At 42.1% G+C, this 16,145-nt stretch overlaps 1 protein-coding gene across 1 annotated transcript in view; it reads left to right on the top strand.

Annotated features, from left to right (window-relative positions):
- The first annotated feature begins 1,308 nt into the window (after positions 1 to 1,308).
- The window catches only part of pappab (pregnancy-associated plasma protein A, pappalysin 1b), a 60,669-nt gene continuing 45,832 nt past the window's right edge, over positions 1,309 to 16,145 (top strand). Inside the window, exons 1-4 of the mRNA XM_028995875.1 lie at positions 1,309 to 1,871; positions 5,711 to 6,800; positions 15,553 to 15,698; positions 15,791 to 16,084. Coding sequence (XP_028851708.1) covers positions 1,520 to 1,871; positions 5,711 to 6,800; positions 15,553 to 15,698; positions 15,791 to 16,084 — 1,882 coding nt within the window. The 5' untranslated portion in view covers positions 1,309 to 1,519. The remainder of the gene's footprint in view (positions 1,872 to 5,710; positions 6,801 to 15,552; positions 15,699 to 15,790; positions 16,085 to 16,145) is intronic.

Genomic DNA, 16,145 nt, shown 5'->3' on the forward strand with positions numbered 1-16,145 from the left:
CGGACTGAAAAATGTTTATGCTTTGTAGTTATTGCTTTTCTCATTCCGACTCATAGGTCTTCCAGACAGAACTTTTGACCTTTGTGATGCATCCAAGATGTCTGAAACACGTAAAAATGCCTCTTGTTGCAGAAAGTCATACAATTTGAAATGAATGGAACGGCAGCTTTGTTTGGGTCCAATTTCATATTGTAAAATGTAAAAGTCTGCAATGGGGTAGTCAAATCCTGCAAGAATCCTGCAATTTCTCTTTTGGTAAAGAGGGAAAAAAAGTCATGTGACTCATCTCAAACATTTTAGTCATTGGAGCTCATGCAGATGCCAACTCCAGACAGCAGCTCATCAGTCAAGCTCTAGCAGCAGCAGCAGCAAGAAAAACGTTTTGGGGGGACTCCGAAAGAGCAAATGTCTCAAATATTTTTTAAAAAAGTGTCAAAGACGTGGCAATATTTTACTCACCACATCTCACACACGTTTGATGAAGAACTGCTTGTGACTATCATAATATATAGCTTTCGCTTGCTGTGTGCATGAACCATTTTTAATGCAATTGTTGTGAGGGGTGGAATACAGTACCACGGCAATAACACCATTGTTGTCGCTGCTGTTGTTATTAAACGTTCTAGCTGTTCTTCTGTGGATCCCTAAGCAGGATGGACATTTTCTTGTTCCGACTGTCACCGCTAGAGGGATCCTGGCGCAGTTCTTCCCGCGGGTCCAGAAATGCAGCGGTCGGACCTGAGACTTTATTTTTTCTCTAGAGCAAAGCACAAAAAAAAAAAAAAAAAAAACGAAAAGAAAAAGGAAAGAAGCAAAATGTAAAGCCTCCCCTTGCTGCCTTCCTTCTCTTCGCTTTATTCCTGTTCCCCGCGCGATAAAGTGATTATCGGCCATGTGCTCCAATTTCTTTGCATTATGATTAAGATTATTATTATTTTCTTCTGAACAAATAGAGATCCAATGATCTATTTATTAATATATTCTCAATAATCATCAAACCCCTGAGATATTCCCCGTGAAGAAATGAAGGACGACAGCGAGGATTCTACGTTCTACGTGTTTTCCACTTAAACGTACAGTGGGGTTACAGAGAGGGGTGGGTTTAAATATTTTTTTTTTTGACCTATGCACGCTGATTGATTACTTACTTTAGTCATCATCCCTCCAGTTTAATGGGATCCATTCAATTGGGAAGGTGGAGCACTTGGATGAATTAACATACCCCCCACCTCCACCCCCAATCTATGTTGAAGTGTCTCTGAAAGGGGCAAGGAAAGGGGGTCGTGCCTTAACATTATAAAGGAAAAAATAAGACACCATCATCGCTTTCCTGGTTCCTGTGGAATCCCTGTCTTGACAAGCTTAAAAAATAACACCGGATATCTAAAACTCGACTTACATAAAAAAAAAACAAGATTACAGATATTTTGTTTGTTTGGGGGTTTACATTCGTCGTTTTATCAAAAAATTTGGTTTTAATTTTTTTTTTTGTATTATTATTTTTTTGCTCCACTTGAAAATGAAACTTTTGCCATTTTGCACTTGGCTTCCATACCTTCTGGGTTCCGTCATGTGCGCTTCGTCTGAGCGGCGGACCCCCAGATCCACGCGGGACCTGCTGGGGACCAGAGAGGACGGGACCACCTCCACGGGCGCCTGCGCCACGCGTCTGCCCCGGGGCAAGCGCTCCGCGGCCGGCCTGGCCCGGCGCTCCCCGCGCACGGAGGACGGCGGCCGCGCTGCTGCCTACTTCGCCGGCAGAGGCGACCAGATGCGCCTCAAGCCCGGCGTGGAGGTGCCGCGGGGAAATTTCACGCTGGAAACGTGGATTAAACCCGAGGGAGGACAGCGATCCCCGGCCGTCGTGGGAGGTTGGTGCTGCACTTAAAAAAAAAAAAAATTAAAACTTAAAAAATGCCGCGGTGCGTGGAACACAGTGAGGGGAAAAAAGTTTAACACAATAATGCGCCACGCGGGTGTGTTAACGACGCACTTTTGTCATTAAAACGAATCTGCGGGTGCTGAAAGCGGGTCTGCGTTCGTGGAGGGGGGGGGGGGGTCACTCTTCTTTCTTTCTTTCTTTCTTTCTTTCTTTCTTTTTTCACCGCTGCCCATCAAAGAGGCGCATTGGAAGTCACGTTCAGCCCACCCTGCAGAAGGAAGGACCCCCAGCGGGCCGTCCACGCCGTAAATCAGCGAGACGCGCTCACGCCTTCCACCTTCGTGGATCCGCCTCGGTCCCTCTTAGTTGGGTTCGCGCGGTTAGAAGCGGATGCGGCGCATCCTCCGGCGGCCGAGACGCGCACGGTGCGAGAAATAAAACTTATGAATGAGGGACGCGGGCGGGGGCGCGCCGAGTGGGCGGGGCCGTTTCCAAATGTGCATATAAATAATAAAAAAAGAGCAATTTGATAATTTGATAAATGAAAATTCGTCTTGTTCCGTGCGCTGCCGAAAGAGAGCGTCGCGCTCACGCACAGCTCCGGCGGTTTAAAAATGACGTCATGTGAGTCGGAATAGAGGCTAGCCGTTCCGTTCCACGCTCCAAAGGCATGGGCCCATTCATAAATAATCCTCGATAAAAGCTGAATTTCGATTACAAAACATGCATGAGGGAAGAATGGTCGACTTTTGCATTGCCAGAAAGTGGCGAGTTAGAGTCAAGTAAAGATTTGTTGTCCTTTTTGACCATCCTTTGAACCAAAACATGTTCCTGTAGAACCGTGGTGCAGCACACACTCAACCGCACACGCAAAAGACAAAAAACAGACTGATTACATCAGCGCAAGACACAACAGACAATGCAGCTGACAAAACGGAGTCAAAAGGATGAGGTAGCAGTGATGCCCTTTAGAGGATGGTTAGTGTGTGTGTGTGTTTGTGTGTGTGTGTGTGGGGGGGGGGGGTTTCCAGTGCTTGTTCATTTACTTTTACCAGAGCGACCTACAATCAGTAGTTACAGGGACAGTTTCCCTGGAGTAACTCAGGGTGAAGTGTCTTACTCAGGGACACAATGGTAGTAATTTGGGTTTGAACCTGTGACTTTGTGGCCTTCTGGTTACCACCGCTGTTCACCCATGTTCTGTATTGATTCGGCTCTAGAACGTCACAGTCCCATGTCTTGGCAAATGAAGTGAAATCCATACCGGCATCACGTTAGGACTGATTCCCAACGTGAATCAGTTGCTGGAATATGTGTGTTCGCGGCTGCCCTTTCACATCCTAAGGTTTTTCAGTGCTCTGTCCATGGTGCTGGACACTTTAATTGACACTCAAAACAGACAGACCGGCCAATCACGAGCGAGCTTGTGTTTGTTTAATGCTTTAAACCTTCCGGCCATGCAGCCCCTAACAAAAACGCAGCTCTTTTTTGTGGACAAAATAAATTGTTAACCACCGCCACTAAAACCAACCTCTCCGCCAAGTATTGGAAGCCATTAAGTATTTAAGCAGTAAGTAAACATTTTTATTAAATCAGTTCAGTTTGAACAAGAGAGAGGAAAATGTACATTTAGATTAATGCACAATTCATGTTGCTATCTTTCATCCTGAATTGCCTCCCTCTGTTCTGTCCTCCCTCAGAGGAACCCCATGTTTTTCTTTCTTTCTTTTTTTTTTTTTTTATTACATTTTCAGCTGGCAAGATTTTTACCTGTTTGTTATTTGCCACTTAGAGGCCTCATTCCAGGATTTCGCAGATTGTAATTTCCTCAGTTTTATGGCACAATTTATTTTTATGGACACTTGGCACTGGCTCGGCAGGCAGCGCAGGAGCGCGCTGGTGTCTGGAGTGGAGCTGTGGAGCTCCAGCACGCTGTTAGCACCTCCTGAAGAGGCTTCTGTCCAGCGGTACTGATCCACAGCCCACGCCGTCCTTCATAACTGATTTCAAATTGTGCAAGAAATAGGTTAGTCTGGCCATCAGACCTAACCTAACCCATTTACATGTGTTATGGAAAGTTAACCCCCAAATTCATATTTGGTTTTATTCGCGTGACACTGAAACAAGGAGCGCTTTTTATAAAAAAAAAAAAATGCTTTCATGTAAAAGTGCAGATTGTGTTTCTTTTTATAGTGCCAGTCATATGGAGCAAATAACATTTTCATTACAAAATGCATTTTTCTTTTCCCCACCCTGCTGCCCTGGAAACCTTTTCACACCAAACGTGCCCGTTTTTTGACCAGTTACCAAAGAGGAAATACCAGATATGGGCAAAGAGAGCACGAGAGAGACGCTGAAGTTCACAAACCAGCCTCAACTCTCCCGCCGCAAGAAATCCCCGTCTTTTTTTCCATTGTTTCACCACCACAGTAGCTAATGCTACCAGACAGTGTATGCGCAGCCTGGAAAAATAAGTCATCTAATTGCTTTGGTTAGCAAAAAGGTATCACATGTTATTATTCTAGAAAGCACCGGGAACGCTCACCTGTCGTGTCTGTCTGGGAAGCTCTTAGCTGAAATCCTCTGTTGCTTTCGGTCTTTGGTGACACCGTGTGCATTCCAAATATATAACAGGTACATTTTGCATTCTAACACGTGCACGTTTTCACGCTTAATTCTTTCCTCTCCGATTAGAAGATGAAACATTCCCCCCAAGATTTAAGAACACATTACCTTCTGAACTTCACGTCCGCTTTCCAAATGAAACAGGAAAAGAGGGTTTCAGAGCCCCTATCATAATAAGGTCTTTGCCTGAAATGTACCACTTTTGATTTTTAAGTTCCCCACTGGTGAAGCACATTTAAAAAAAAAAAAAGCTCAGCAGAACGAAAGTTCATGTAACCTTTGCTCTGTTGACTCAAGACCACACTGTTATATCCCTGATTGTTAGCAGATGGGTTCTTGTGGATGAACGTGTCATGGAGGGGCTATCATGGGAAAGATAGTACTAATTCGGGTGTGTGGATGTGTGTGAGGGTAAAATCCCTACTACTGACATACTATTCCTTGTTATAGGTTGGGTATAATGGTATAATGCAACCCCACTATCTGTATTTGTGTCTCTTTGTGTGTTAAAAGAAGGTCAGTCAGCAGTCAGGATTGGTAACATCAGCTTCACTAGCTTTTGCCTGACTGCACCAGGTAATGGCCGCATAGTGGCGTTGATGGTGAGGGATGTGCTCTCTCCAAGGTTGTGAGTTCTAATCCTAGGTCAGAACATTATGTGCGTCATTTGCATGCTCTTCCCTTACAAATTTCCTCTAGGTTCTCTGTTTTCCTACCACCATGCAAAGGCTTGTACCCCAGGTAGATTGGCGACTCTGAATGGTCTGTAGGTGTGTGTGAGTGTGAGTGCCCCGCCCTGGGTGCCCCGCCTGGCACCCAGTGTCGCGGGTTACCCTGAGCGACAGGGAACGTCAGTGGAAGGGGGCATTAATTCGATTGCTGAATAGGTGTCTGGAATGGTGTCTGCATAGCTTCATTGTTTTGTCACTTCTTCTCAGCACTGCACAAACACTTGAGGTTTTCCCATACAAAACCTTCATTTGGTTGAGGTTTGAAGAAAAATCTTTATATTCCGGACATTGAATGTATTTGTATTTATGTGTTATTTATAAAAGTTTGCATGTTGATGGTAAATGCTGCATAACGTTACACCATTTTGGGGTGCCCATAATGGGCCAGTTCAAATAAAGCAAATTTTACTGTTTTTACTTTCAGACTGTGTTTTGCTGTAATTTGACACTAAATGTCTTCTGTTTTCTTCAGGTTTGTATGACAAGTGCTTCTATGCTTCCAGCGATCGTGGCTGGCTTCTGGGCATCAGATCAGTGAGTGAACAAGGAAACAGGGACCCACGGTACTTCTTCTCTCTTAGAACCGACCGGGCCCACAAAACAACCACCATTACCTCCAATGCACCCTACTCACCCAATCAGTGGTCTCACTTGGCCATTACCTATAACGGTCTGCACATGAAGCTTTTTGTAAATGGTGCTCAAGTGGCTGTGAGCCGGGACCAGTCAGGTGAGATTTTCAGTCCCCTGACGAAGAAGTGCAAAGTGCTCATGGTTGGTGGCAATGCCCTCAACCACAATTACAGGGGAATGATGGAGCACTTGAGCCTGTGGCGCAGAGCACTGTCCCAGCGTGAAATTATCAAGCACATGAGGGGTCATGGACCTGAAGATCCGGATGACCTCTTCCAGCTTGCAGTTCTCGAGAACTTCAAGGACACCTCTTCCAAGTGGTTAACTGTGAAAGATGGTAACTTTCCCGAGGTGGAGGACTCAGACAGGGTGGTTTCGGGCCACGGGGACTTTGGCAGCTCACTAAACACTGTCCTGGAGCCTCCGGCATGTGGCCAAACAGTCTGTGACAATGTGGAGGTAATCACCAATTATAACCGCGTCTGGAGCTTTCGCAGGCCTAAGACGGTGAGATATCGGGTGATCAATGTCTACGACGAAGGCCATCAGGACCCTACAGTCATGGAGCACCAGATTAACCTCCAACACCAACATCTGAATGAGGCTTTCCGTCCATACAACATTACCTGGGAGCGTACAGTGCACAATGTCTACAACTCCTCACTACGCAACCGACTGGTGTTGGCCAACTGTGACATCAGCAAAGTGGGTGACGAGGAATGTGACCCGGAGTGCAACCATACCCTCACAGGCTTTGATGCCGGGTACTGCAAGAGCCAAAGGGGGCATTGCCCTGAGTATAAGCAAGGAAATGGGGTCTGTGATCCGGAATGTAACTGGGAGAACTTCTCCTACGACAAGGACGACTGCTGTGACCCAAACATAACTGATGTCACCAAGACCTGCTTCAATCCCTCTTCAAAACTCAGGTTAGACTTCAACCCCCTCACACCCTGTGCCTGTGATTCTGGGTCTTTTTCAGTTGGGACAGCAGGAATAAAAGTGAACACTAGTAGTTCATCTAGGCTTGAAATTGCATTTTTAATACTTTTTGCAAATTGGTCAACCTCTTGAAATTACTCTTCTGTGGACCAATGTATTTGACAGGGTAGTGTTTTATTCATTATAGTGATTATTTGTTCTTATTAGATAAGATAAAATAAATCTTTATTGTCATTGTCACTTTTCAAGGAAGGTGCAATCGACTCAGCGTGAGGCATATAGTTAAGACAGGAAATAACAATAAAAAAACAAACACTTAAAATAGTAGTAAACATAATATATTCAAATTACTCTGGAAAAATACAAATTGCACAGGATTTTTTTTACAGCCTATTGCACGTTGTGTGAAGATATTGCACATTAATTCACATAGTGAGGTGGTATTGCACATAATATGGAGATATAGCACATATATGGATAACATTTTATTTAAAGTTTAGAGTCTGGATTGCTTTTGGAAAAACAGCTTTTTAGGTGGTTTGTCCTGGTTTTCATTGCTCTGTGTCTTTTGCCTGATGGCAAAAGCTGGAAGTGGTAATGACCGGGGTTTAATGAGTCCTGTGAAATGCCTATTGGTTTTTTGCGGCATCGTGAGGTGTAAATTTGTTCCAGGGTGGGGAGGGGGCAGCCAATTTTTTTTAATGACCTGATGGCCTTGCGGAGCGCCTTCCTTTCTGAGGAAGTGCAGCTGCTGTACTACACACAGTCCGTATGTAAGTATACTTTCTATGGAACAGTGGTGAAGGCAAGGAGCACATTCTTGGGGAGCTGTTTTTTCCTGAGAATTCTCAGAGAGTACAGTCCTTAGTACAGAGGCTAGTAATGTAGTAATCTTGAATTGCATTCCACAATGTGGTTGTGAACATGATGGGTTGTCTCTGTGCTGCAGTGCTGTTGACTGCAATTGTATTAAACCATTTCTTGATCTGAATTGTGGACCTCTGAACTGATCTCTTTTGGCCCAGATTCCATTCCCTCAAGTCCCTTTGGCTCTGTGGGTAAAACAAACCCCTTGATGGTTGCATAGGGAAAATGTGAGATTGCAAATCTATTTTTTCTCTTTTTTAAGTAGAAAAATGTAAATTGCAATGGAAAGTATGATCCTCTGGACAGTTAATGACTAATGTCTAAAGACGTTTGGAATAGTGGAGTGTCTTTAGTTAGTTAGTTCTTACATTTGGAGAAGTATTTTAGGGAATCCTTTACAGGAAGCAGACTTTTCCAGAAATATGTCAGGGGGACAATGTATACCAGTTGCGTAAACACAGCATGCTTTTCAGTTCAGTGCAGTGCTGGGTTTCAAGTGGTTATTTGGGTTTGTCATTTGAGGCTGAACAATGCATCACTTGCATATGATAATTGTACAATATTATTATAGCAAGCTGACTTTTGTTGTTTAAATATGTACCTCTGGCTCTTTTTTCTTTATGCTATCATAAAGAACAAAAAATATTGTGCGCTCTGTATTGATAAAATTAAGCAGAAATAGCTGAGAGGGAGTGCTATACTGCCAGATATTGGCAGTGGGACACGGTCTCTGCAGAAGAGCATCCGCAAATTAAAATATTTCCTGCTGTCCCTGGGGTCACATCTTGGAACTGCACTGGTATAATTTGGGCTGTTACTTGGGATGCTAATTGTTTGATGCAGCTCTGTTTAAGACCAAAAAAAGGAAGGAAGGCATTTAACCTATTCTTAACATCATGAGAAATGTATTTTTTTACTTATAAGTAACAGACTGATTCTCTATGCATATCACATGACCATATAGTCTTATAGGGTAATGTCGTGAATGTTTATGCTGTCAGTTAATTCAGCGTGTTTAACAACTTTTATACATATTTGTTTGCCCCGTTGACCTTTCCCAATGCACATACTATTATCTCCCACAATCCTTTTTTGGAAGTTTTTGGCACCCTTCGTTTAGAGTCAGAACAAGTATACATGTGTTGCTGAGTTTTATTGTTGTTGTGTGAGAACGATTGTAAAGAAGCAGAAAAATGTGTGTCAACCAGAAAGATAAGCTCTGCAACTTGTTGCTTGTTTTTATTTTATCGTGGTATGTCTGGAGTTCTTTGCCGAAGGCTGCATAACAAAATTATTGTGCATTCCTCTTTGATTGTACAACTATGCGTGAACAAAGTAAAGCAAGCAAGAAGAATGGATCTTCATAGTGTTGGCGTGTCTATTATGTCTTGAACCTGTTCCCAGGTTTCTTGCAAAACATTTGGGTGTGCTTTAGTGTGTTTGGTTATATGATTATGTAAATCGTTACAACCACAAAGCAAACATTACAACTTCATGTCTGAAGATAGAAATCTTGAACCTTTCAACAAATCAGGCTGACCAGTCTAGTTATATAGCCTGCATATTGCAAGGCATATTCCCGGTTCAAAAAGGGGGCATTACGTTCGTGGCACCCATAAGTTATTTACCAATATATTTATATAAAAACATTCTATACATGGTAATATTAATGGTTTCTGACAATTGGTACGATTTTTCTTAAATTTCTTCAGTGCCTAAGTGGCATTTTCAAGACAGTACATGTTTCTGAGTGCTAAGTGGCTTACCATATGATACCAGTTCAATTCACTTTTAAATGTGTTATCAAATGGTTCATTGAGACCCTGCTTAATGCAATGCTACAATGCAACATAATCCAAGTGAAACTTGATAACCGGTAACAGGTGACTAGACAAGCTCAGAGGTTTACATCTAACATGAAAAAGCACTTATGTAAGTTGCTCTGAGTAAGAGAATCTGCCAAATGCTGTAAATGTCAATACAAATGAAAATAATGCAGCCATGAAAAAAAGCACAAGACAAAGGAATTTAACTCAATTTTATGCACAGGTGCAGGGAATAAACAGAAGGTGAAAATTCAAATAATCTCACTAATGCAAAGTGTTCAAATGCCCAGTGTGTCCAGTGGTGGCCACTAGTGGCACAAGGCCTGGATGTGAAAGTCGCTTTGTGTGCATAATTGCAACATGTTTGAAAGTGAAAGTGAAGTGATTGTCATTGTGATACACTGCAGGGTTGGAAGGGTAGATATGTCAAAAATGATAAATCACATGGAGAGCCTGCACAATCTGTCAGTTTGTCTTATCTGAATTAAACTATATGTGAAATTAAACAATGTTGTAGCCAAAAATCTTTTTGAAAAGTAAAACTGTTTAATAGTATTTGATTATTATTAAGTGGATTATTTTCATTTTCTGGTCAAAATTCAGTTGTGTCTGATATTAGTTAATAGTAGGGTTAATAGTAATAAATAGTGTGTCTGTACCGCTTTTATTGATTTTTGTGATTATGGATGGATTTTTGTGTTGTTTACTTCTCACCTGAATCAGTGACAAGTTTGTGTCAAGGACCACTTTATTTTACAATGTGACATTGCTTGGCAGACTTGCACCACTACCTTCACCAATCAATGAGGGGAGATCATATAAGACAGGGGATACCCTCCTGTAAATAGCAGGATTAAGGATGGCACCTTACCATAAGACAGCCAGAGCATATACCACCACGGGGGTCGTTACAGAGGTCTCTTGCTGTCAGCTCAGCCTGAAGTCCTTTCACAAGCTGTGAGTGTTCAGCTGCCACAGCTTCTGTCTTTCTGTCTTGTGATGGAAAGGGCATTGTTTAAAGGGTATATCTCCTCACACTGTCTCCCATGGACTCTATGTAAAACAGACCCTTTTCTGTCAGAAATGGAAAGGTCATAAGGGGTGTCTTGTGGAGTTTGTAAGTGTAAAACTCACTGAAAATGAGAAAGTGAAAATGTGCAGCCCCATATGAGAAAATATAAAATTCTCAGTTTAAATGCATATGCTAATGCATATGGTTGAGTTTAAAATATATTTTGAGTTTATTGCCTGTAAAGTCTCATTCTGTGGGTTATAATTCTTTTTTTTTAAATCACCATGTACTGATATGGCTGTTGGCTACAGTCATGCATTTAATCCATGAGGGATTAGAAAAGAAATATTTGGTACCCAAAACAACACATTTGTTAATTTTCAGGAAGGCATGATAACTCAACATTGTTAGCCCAGTAATAAATGTAAGGCCTGTATTCAGAATCAGGTAAGTTTGTTTAGATAATGTATAGATTGATGTATAGATTCAAATGATTCCTTCATATGAACAGTATTGTGATTTACCCAGCACTGCTTATTTGTTGCAGATATAGGCACACTTTATTTACATGGAAACTCTGCATTATCATCCTGCAGTTACAGTACTTTTTGGCCTCCAATATGTAGCTATTATTCAATCACCCAGTTCTGTTATTCACACCCCACCCTCCAAATATGTTTCTATATAATGGTCAAGTACTTCAAGCACCCTCCCTGACAGATAAATGACGAGCAGGAAAATATTTTAGTAAATCAAACAGGAAATGTTCATGTAAGGCACTTTGAATGTTGTGTAAAAAATAAATGAAAAATAAATGAATAATGGCATATGAATAAATGGGCAACTGTGCATGCAGTCGTCTCTGTGGGACAACATGAGTCCAAACGTGTTCTGTTGCTCAGCTCTCAATATCATGTAAACGAACGTGCTGAGACATACACTGTACATAACCAAAACACGTTTTTGTAGTTTGTTCATGTACATGATATCTTCCACAATGACTGCTGAAAGGACTGAGAAAATTATAGTGCTCCTGGGCCAATACAGCAATATCAACATCACAGCACAAATACATTAGACTCATGCAGTATGCCTGTATAGGGCGTTTTTTCTCATGTGCTTGCATGAATAATACATGGGTGTAAATGGATCGAGCCATAATCATGCCTTTAATATGCATTAAACATGAATGGGTCAACGTAAAGTTAGGAGCACTTTCATGCTGAGCTGATCTGCAGTGATGTCTACATTTGGCGAACGTATATCCTTCCTTATGCATTTATTTATTTATAAACTTCTTTTTGAGCACCAGCTCCTAAGTACAGGGCAGAAATAAATGTTGCATGCTAAGAGTGGGATTGATCACTAGTGTAAGGTAAGACATCCTTAGGCCCAATGACTGTTGATCTTCACACTACTTCCTTATTTTGCATGATTAATGCACTTGTGCAGACCTTTTTTTATCCAGGATTTACAGAAATAAACTTGTTTCTTTATTGTGCAGTTGAGGCAGCATGCTGAAATAAGCGCTCATAAACTGATCATTATTAGCTGCCCTTATGTCAGTCAGTGTGACCTTCTGCCAGATGGACCCTCTGGTGGCAGTGGTGGCCTAGCGGTTAAGGAAGCGGCCCCATAATCAGAAGGTTGCAGGTTCAAATCCCGATCCGCCAAGCAAAGCACTGTCCCCACACACTGCTCCCCACTGCTCATTCAGGGATGGGATAAATGCAGCGGACAAATTTCACTGTGTGCACCGTGTGCTTTGCTGCTGTGTATCACATGTGACAATCACTTCACTTCAATCTCCTCAGACAGCCCCAGTGCAAAACTCGGCCTTCAGCAGATACCTTGCGGGCGGTTCTTGTAGCAGGCCCTACGGCCACATATGATTTGTGTTATGCTGTTGTAACTGAGCCAATGGATTAGACTTAATTGAACTCAGATTACGTGGCCTTGACCTACAGTAGTGGAAGGTTTTATTAAAAGTGGGGCCCTTGCTCTCAGGCTGACTGATTCATCTTGCCATTAAATTCTCTCTTTCTCCCGTTCAGCTCAGCCAAAAAGCCGGCCAAATATTTTCATAGGAAATAATGAAATTCCTGAAATTATTAGGAGGGAAACCTTATATCATCTGATCTCCGCAGACCTGTCCCCTGAGCAGACTTGCCAGTTCTCACAGGCTGGTCTCGCTACCCTTCTGATGATGTCCCTTCATCCTTGCAACAGCTTGACACCTATTGTTATACAGAAAATACCGTTGTTGCCTGTTAGTGGCCTCGCATACACCCACCCACACCCCTTCAAACAGACCCTTCATTCTAAATGTGGCAGAGACTTCGTTTTTTAGGTTTTACAAGCATTCTTTGGTTGACCTCCCAAAATGTGCTTGTTAAGTGGGTTACTAGTGCAGTATAATCTCACGAAACGTCTTAGCCAAGATAAACCTAGGAGCGGAGGTACTGATAGCAAACACTGATTTTCAAGAGGAAGATGTCCTCCTGTCTGTAAGAGATATTGCCTCATCCCACTCGCCATATAAAAAAACATATGTATAATTCAGCACATGTTGCTGTAGACTTTTTGAAAACTGCTTGTTTCTTTTTATGGTCGTGTTGATGCCCATAATTTTGCAGAACAGCGCTGAAAGTTTTTTCTTGCAGGTTTTCCCAAATTAGATATAGGCTTTCGTTCTGTGATTGTATAGAATGTACATTCACTGTAAACTTAAATACAATCCCATCTTGAGGTGGGAAACACTGAGTGATTAATTGCACATTGCCAATTCTGCTATGGTTAATAGAGTGCAAACTGCCTTTTTTAGTCACAATTTTTGTACCTTCATGAGTGTTTGTTCACTATTGTCATCAAAAGCTGCTTCATAAGATGCTCATTAACATTACAATTTAAAATTACAATTTAATCTAAATATTCTTTAAAGAGGAAGACCTTCCTCTTTAAAGAATATTTAGATTAAATTGTAATTTTCTTGTTGTCGAACTTTGTGTACAGAATCTACAACAGAGTGAATAAAAAAGATGTATTCATAGTTGGGGTCTTTGTGAACCAGAATTGATCTCTTCATCGATGTTAACTTGAAAGCACGTTGTAAATCGCTCTGGATAAGGGCGTCTGTCACATGCCATAAATGTAAATGTAAATGTAAACATGAGTGAATGATAGGAACTTGTTCAGCATAAACATTCTGGACTGTCGGAAAACCATCCCCATTGTCTAGAGAGAGAGTGGTCGAGAGAAGCAAAGAGTGTGAAATTAATTTAGAGAGACTTAAATGTTCAACTTTTTGCGTTGTTTCCTATTTTTTATTTTTTTGTTTATTTCATAACCTGTCTTCGACTCTCTTCAGTAGTGAAAGAAATGTAAGACCCATGAATGAGTCGCTGCATTCAAACTTTTGTCTAAAAGGACAAAATCAGGGATTTTGTAGGTTTATATTCAGTTTTTATCATCAGTTTCACAAATAAGCTGATGTCTAGGAGGCTTAAACCTTGGTGGGGGACAGCAAAACTTTGCTACCAAGGTGAGGTGAAGACAGTTTCATGACACAGGACATACACCATGTCAAGACTGAACACAGTCTTCTGTTCAGACACAAAGTGGTTATACTGCACCAGCAAGGTTCTTCCCAGACAAAGATTACAAAGCAGACTGGGGTTTTCAAGCAGTTCAAGCTCTTTTGAAGAAGCACAAAGAAATGGATAATGTTGAGGACCATAGATGCATGGAAAAACACATCAAGCTTTTCACCCTTTAGAATAAGAAGTTGTTGAGCAGTGCCATCGGCTCAGAACTGGCAGAAACCAGTGGCACCTGGTGTAGTCTGCACATTCGTCAATTGAATCTCTTTTGATGGCAAAGAGTTGACAAAATTGGTTTGATTTAGATTTTTGTTCACTTCAATCACAGCATTTTTTAAATTGATTTAAATAAACTACGAACATACACACACACACTCCCACGTGTGTATGTGTGTGTTTGTGGATTTTGTTGATGGAGCATTTCAGCATGGAGTTTGGTCTGGCACTCATCTTGAAAGTTAACCCCCGGCATCCCCGGGGAAGCCGGCCGTTAGCGTTGTCTACGCGCAGTTTTACGGCATAATAGAGATTATTTAAAGTCTGGCTTGTGTTCAAACGGTGCAATTTGTAGCACTGTAGGAAGGCAGATTTTCTGGGCTTTGTAATAACAGTTTACCAAGGACTATATTATATTGATATTACCACTCCCATTGCACTTCCCTGTTGAGATTGCAAACACGGTATTTGGCTGGCGATAAATGAGCTGGTTAGCAGATGTTCCTCCAAAAGGCTTGTTGTGTTTGATGCAGGGCCTTCAGGATGTGTAGCCTAGTTTCTCATTTTTTTGTGTGGTTCAACAAGGACAAGAATTGAGTGAGGTGAAATGAAATAATCTGATGTGTGAAAAGCTGGTGGCAGACATCCATACAACCTCCCTCAACTGGCTCACAGCTTATTTTTCTTTTCATCCCGTTACTCATAAAACAACAGTCGTTTTCTTAGAAATACACGGAAATCCATCTGAAAATGCAGTGTGTAAACATTTATCTGAAGCTGGAAAGCTTGCACTTGCCTGACACCTTTTTTCCTCAGGAGAGGGACGAAAGAAAGAATAACAAGGCAGACGTGTCTAAAATGAAATAATAAGCATTTGGTTGGTGGGGGGGGCGGGATTTGGATCTCCTTGACACAATGCATTCCTAACTAGACAGGGCCAGTGACCTTTGAACCCCTCAGATCTGTCTTGGGTTTCATTCCAAATACAAATTCCCTGTGCGACCATCTCATGAGGGTAATTCGTTTACAGAATGGCCCTTCACACACACGTGCGTACACGGGCACAGACACATTTCAGCACCCCCCTGTTTGTCTACAAGAACACTGTTTTTGATTGACAGCATTTTTCACGCACAACGCAGCTGCACATCATAAGCTGTGCGCATAATTTGTAAGTCAGTTGTAATATTTATTGTTCTCGCCCGCATTCTTTCTTCAGAGCCTACTTGGATGTGAAGGAACTGAAAGGGACTCTCAAGCTGGATGGGTCAACACATCTTAACGTCTTCTTTGCCAATTCTTCTAATGGGGAGCTGGCAGGAGTTGCCACTTGGCCATGGGATAAAGAAGCCTTAACTCATTTAGGTAAGCAAAGAACGCATGCAGATTTATTACTATGCATGTGGGTGATATAACCAGGCAACAGTATTTTAAGATGTCCATTTGTCTCTTTGGAGGTGGGATTGTGTTGAACCCACTGTTCTACGGTACATTCGGACACACGCACACCATGGTTCATGAGATTGGTCACAGCCTAGGCCTATACCATGTGTTCCGGGGGATATCTGAGATTGAGTCGTGCAACGACGCCTGCATGGAAACCCAGCCATCCTTGGAGACAGGAGACCTGTGTGCCGACACAAACCCGACACCCAAATACAAGCACTGCAGAGACCCTGAGCCAGACAACGACACCTGCGGTCGATGCCATTTTATAAATACGCCCTTTAACAACTACATGAGCTATGCTGGTGAGACCTGGCTCAGTTACACCTGATCATTGAGATATGCTTATGCTTATGCTTATTAACA

This window comes from Denticeps clupeoides, chromosome 11 (assembly GCF_900700375.1).
Source record: "Denticeps clupeoides chromosome 11, fDenClu1.1, whole genome shotgun sequence".
NCBI lineage: Eukaryota > Metazoa > Chordata > Actinopteri > Clupeiformes > Denticipitidae > Denticeps > Denticeps clupeoides.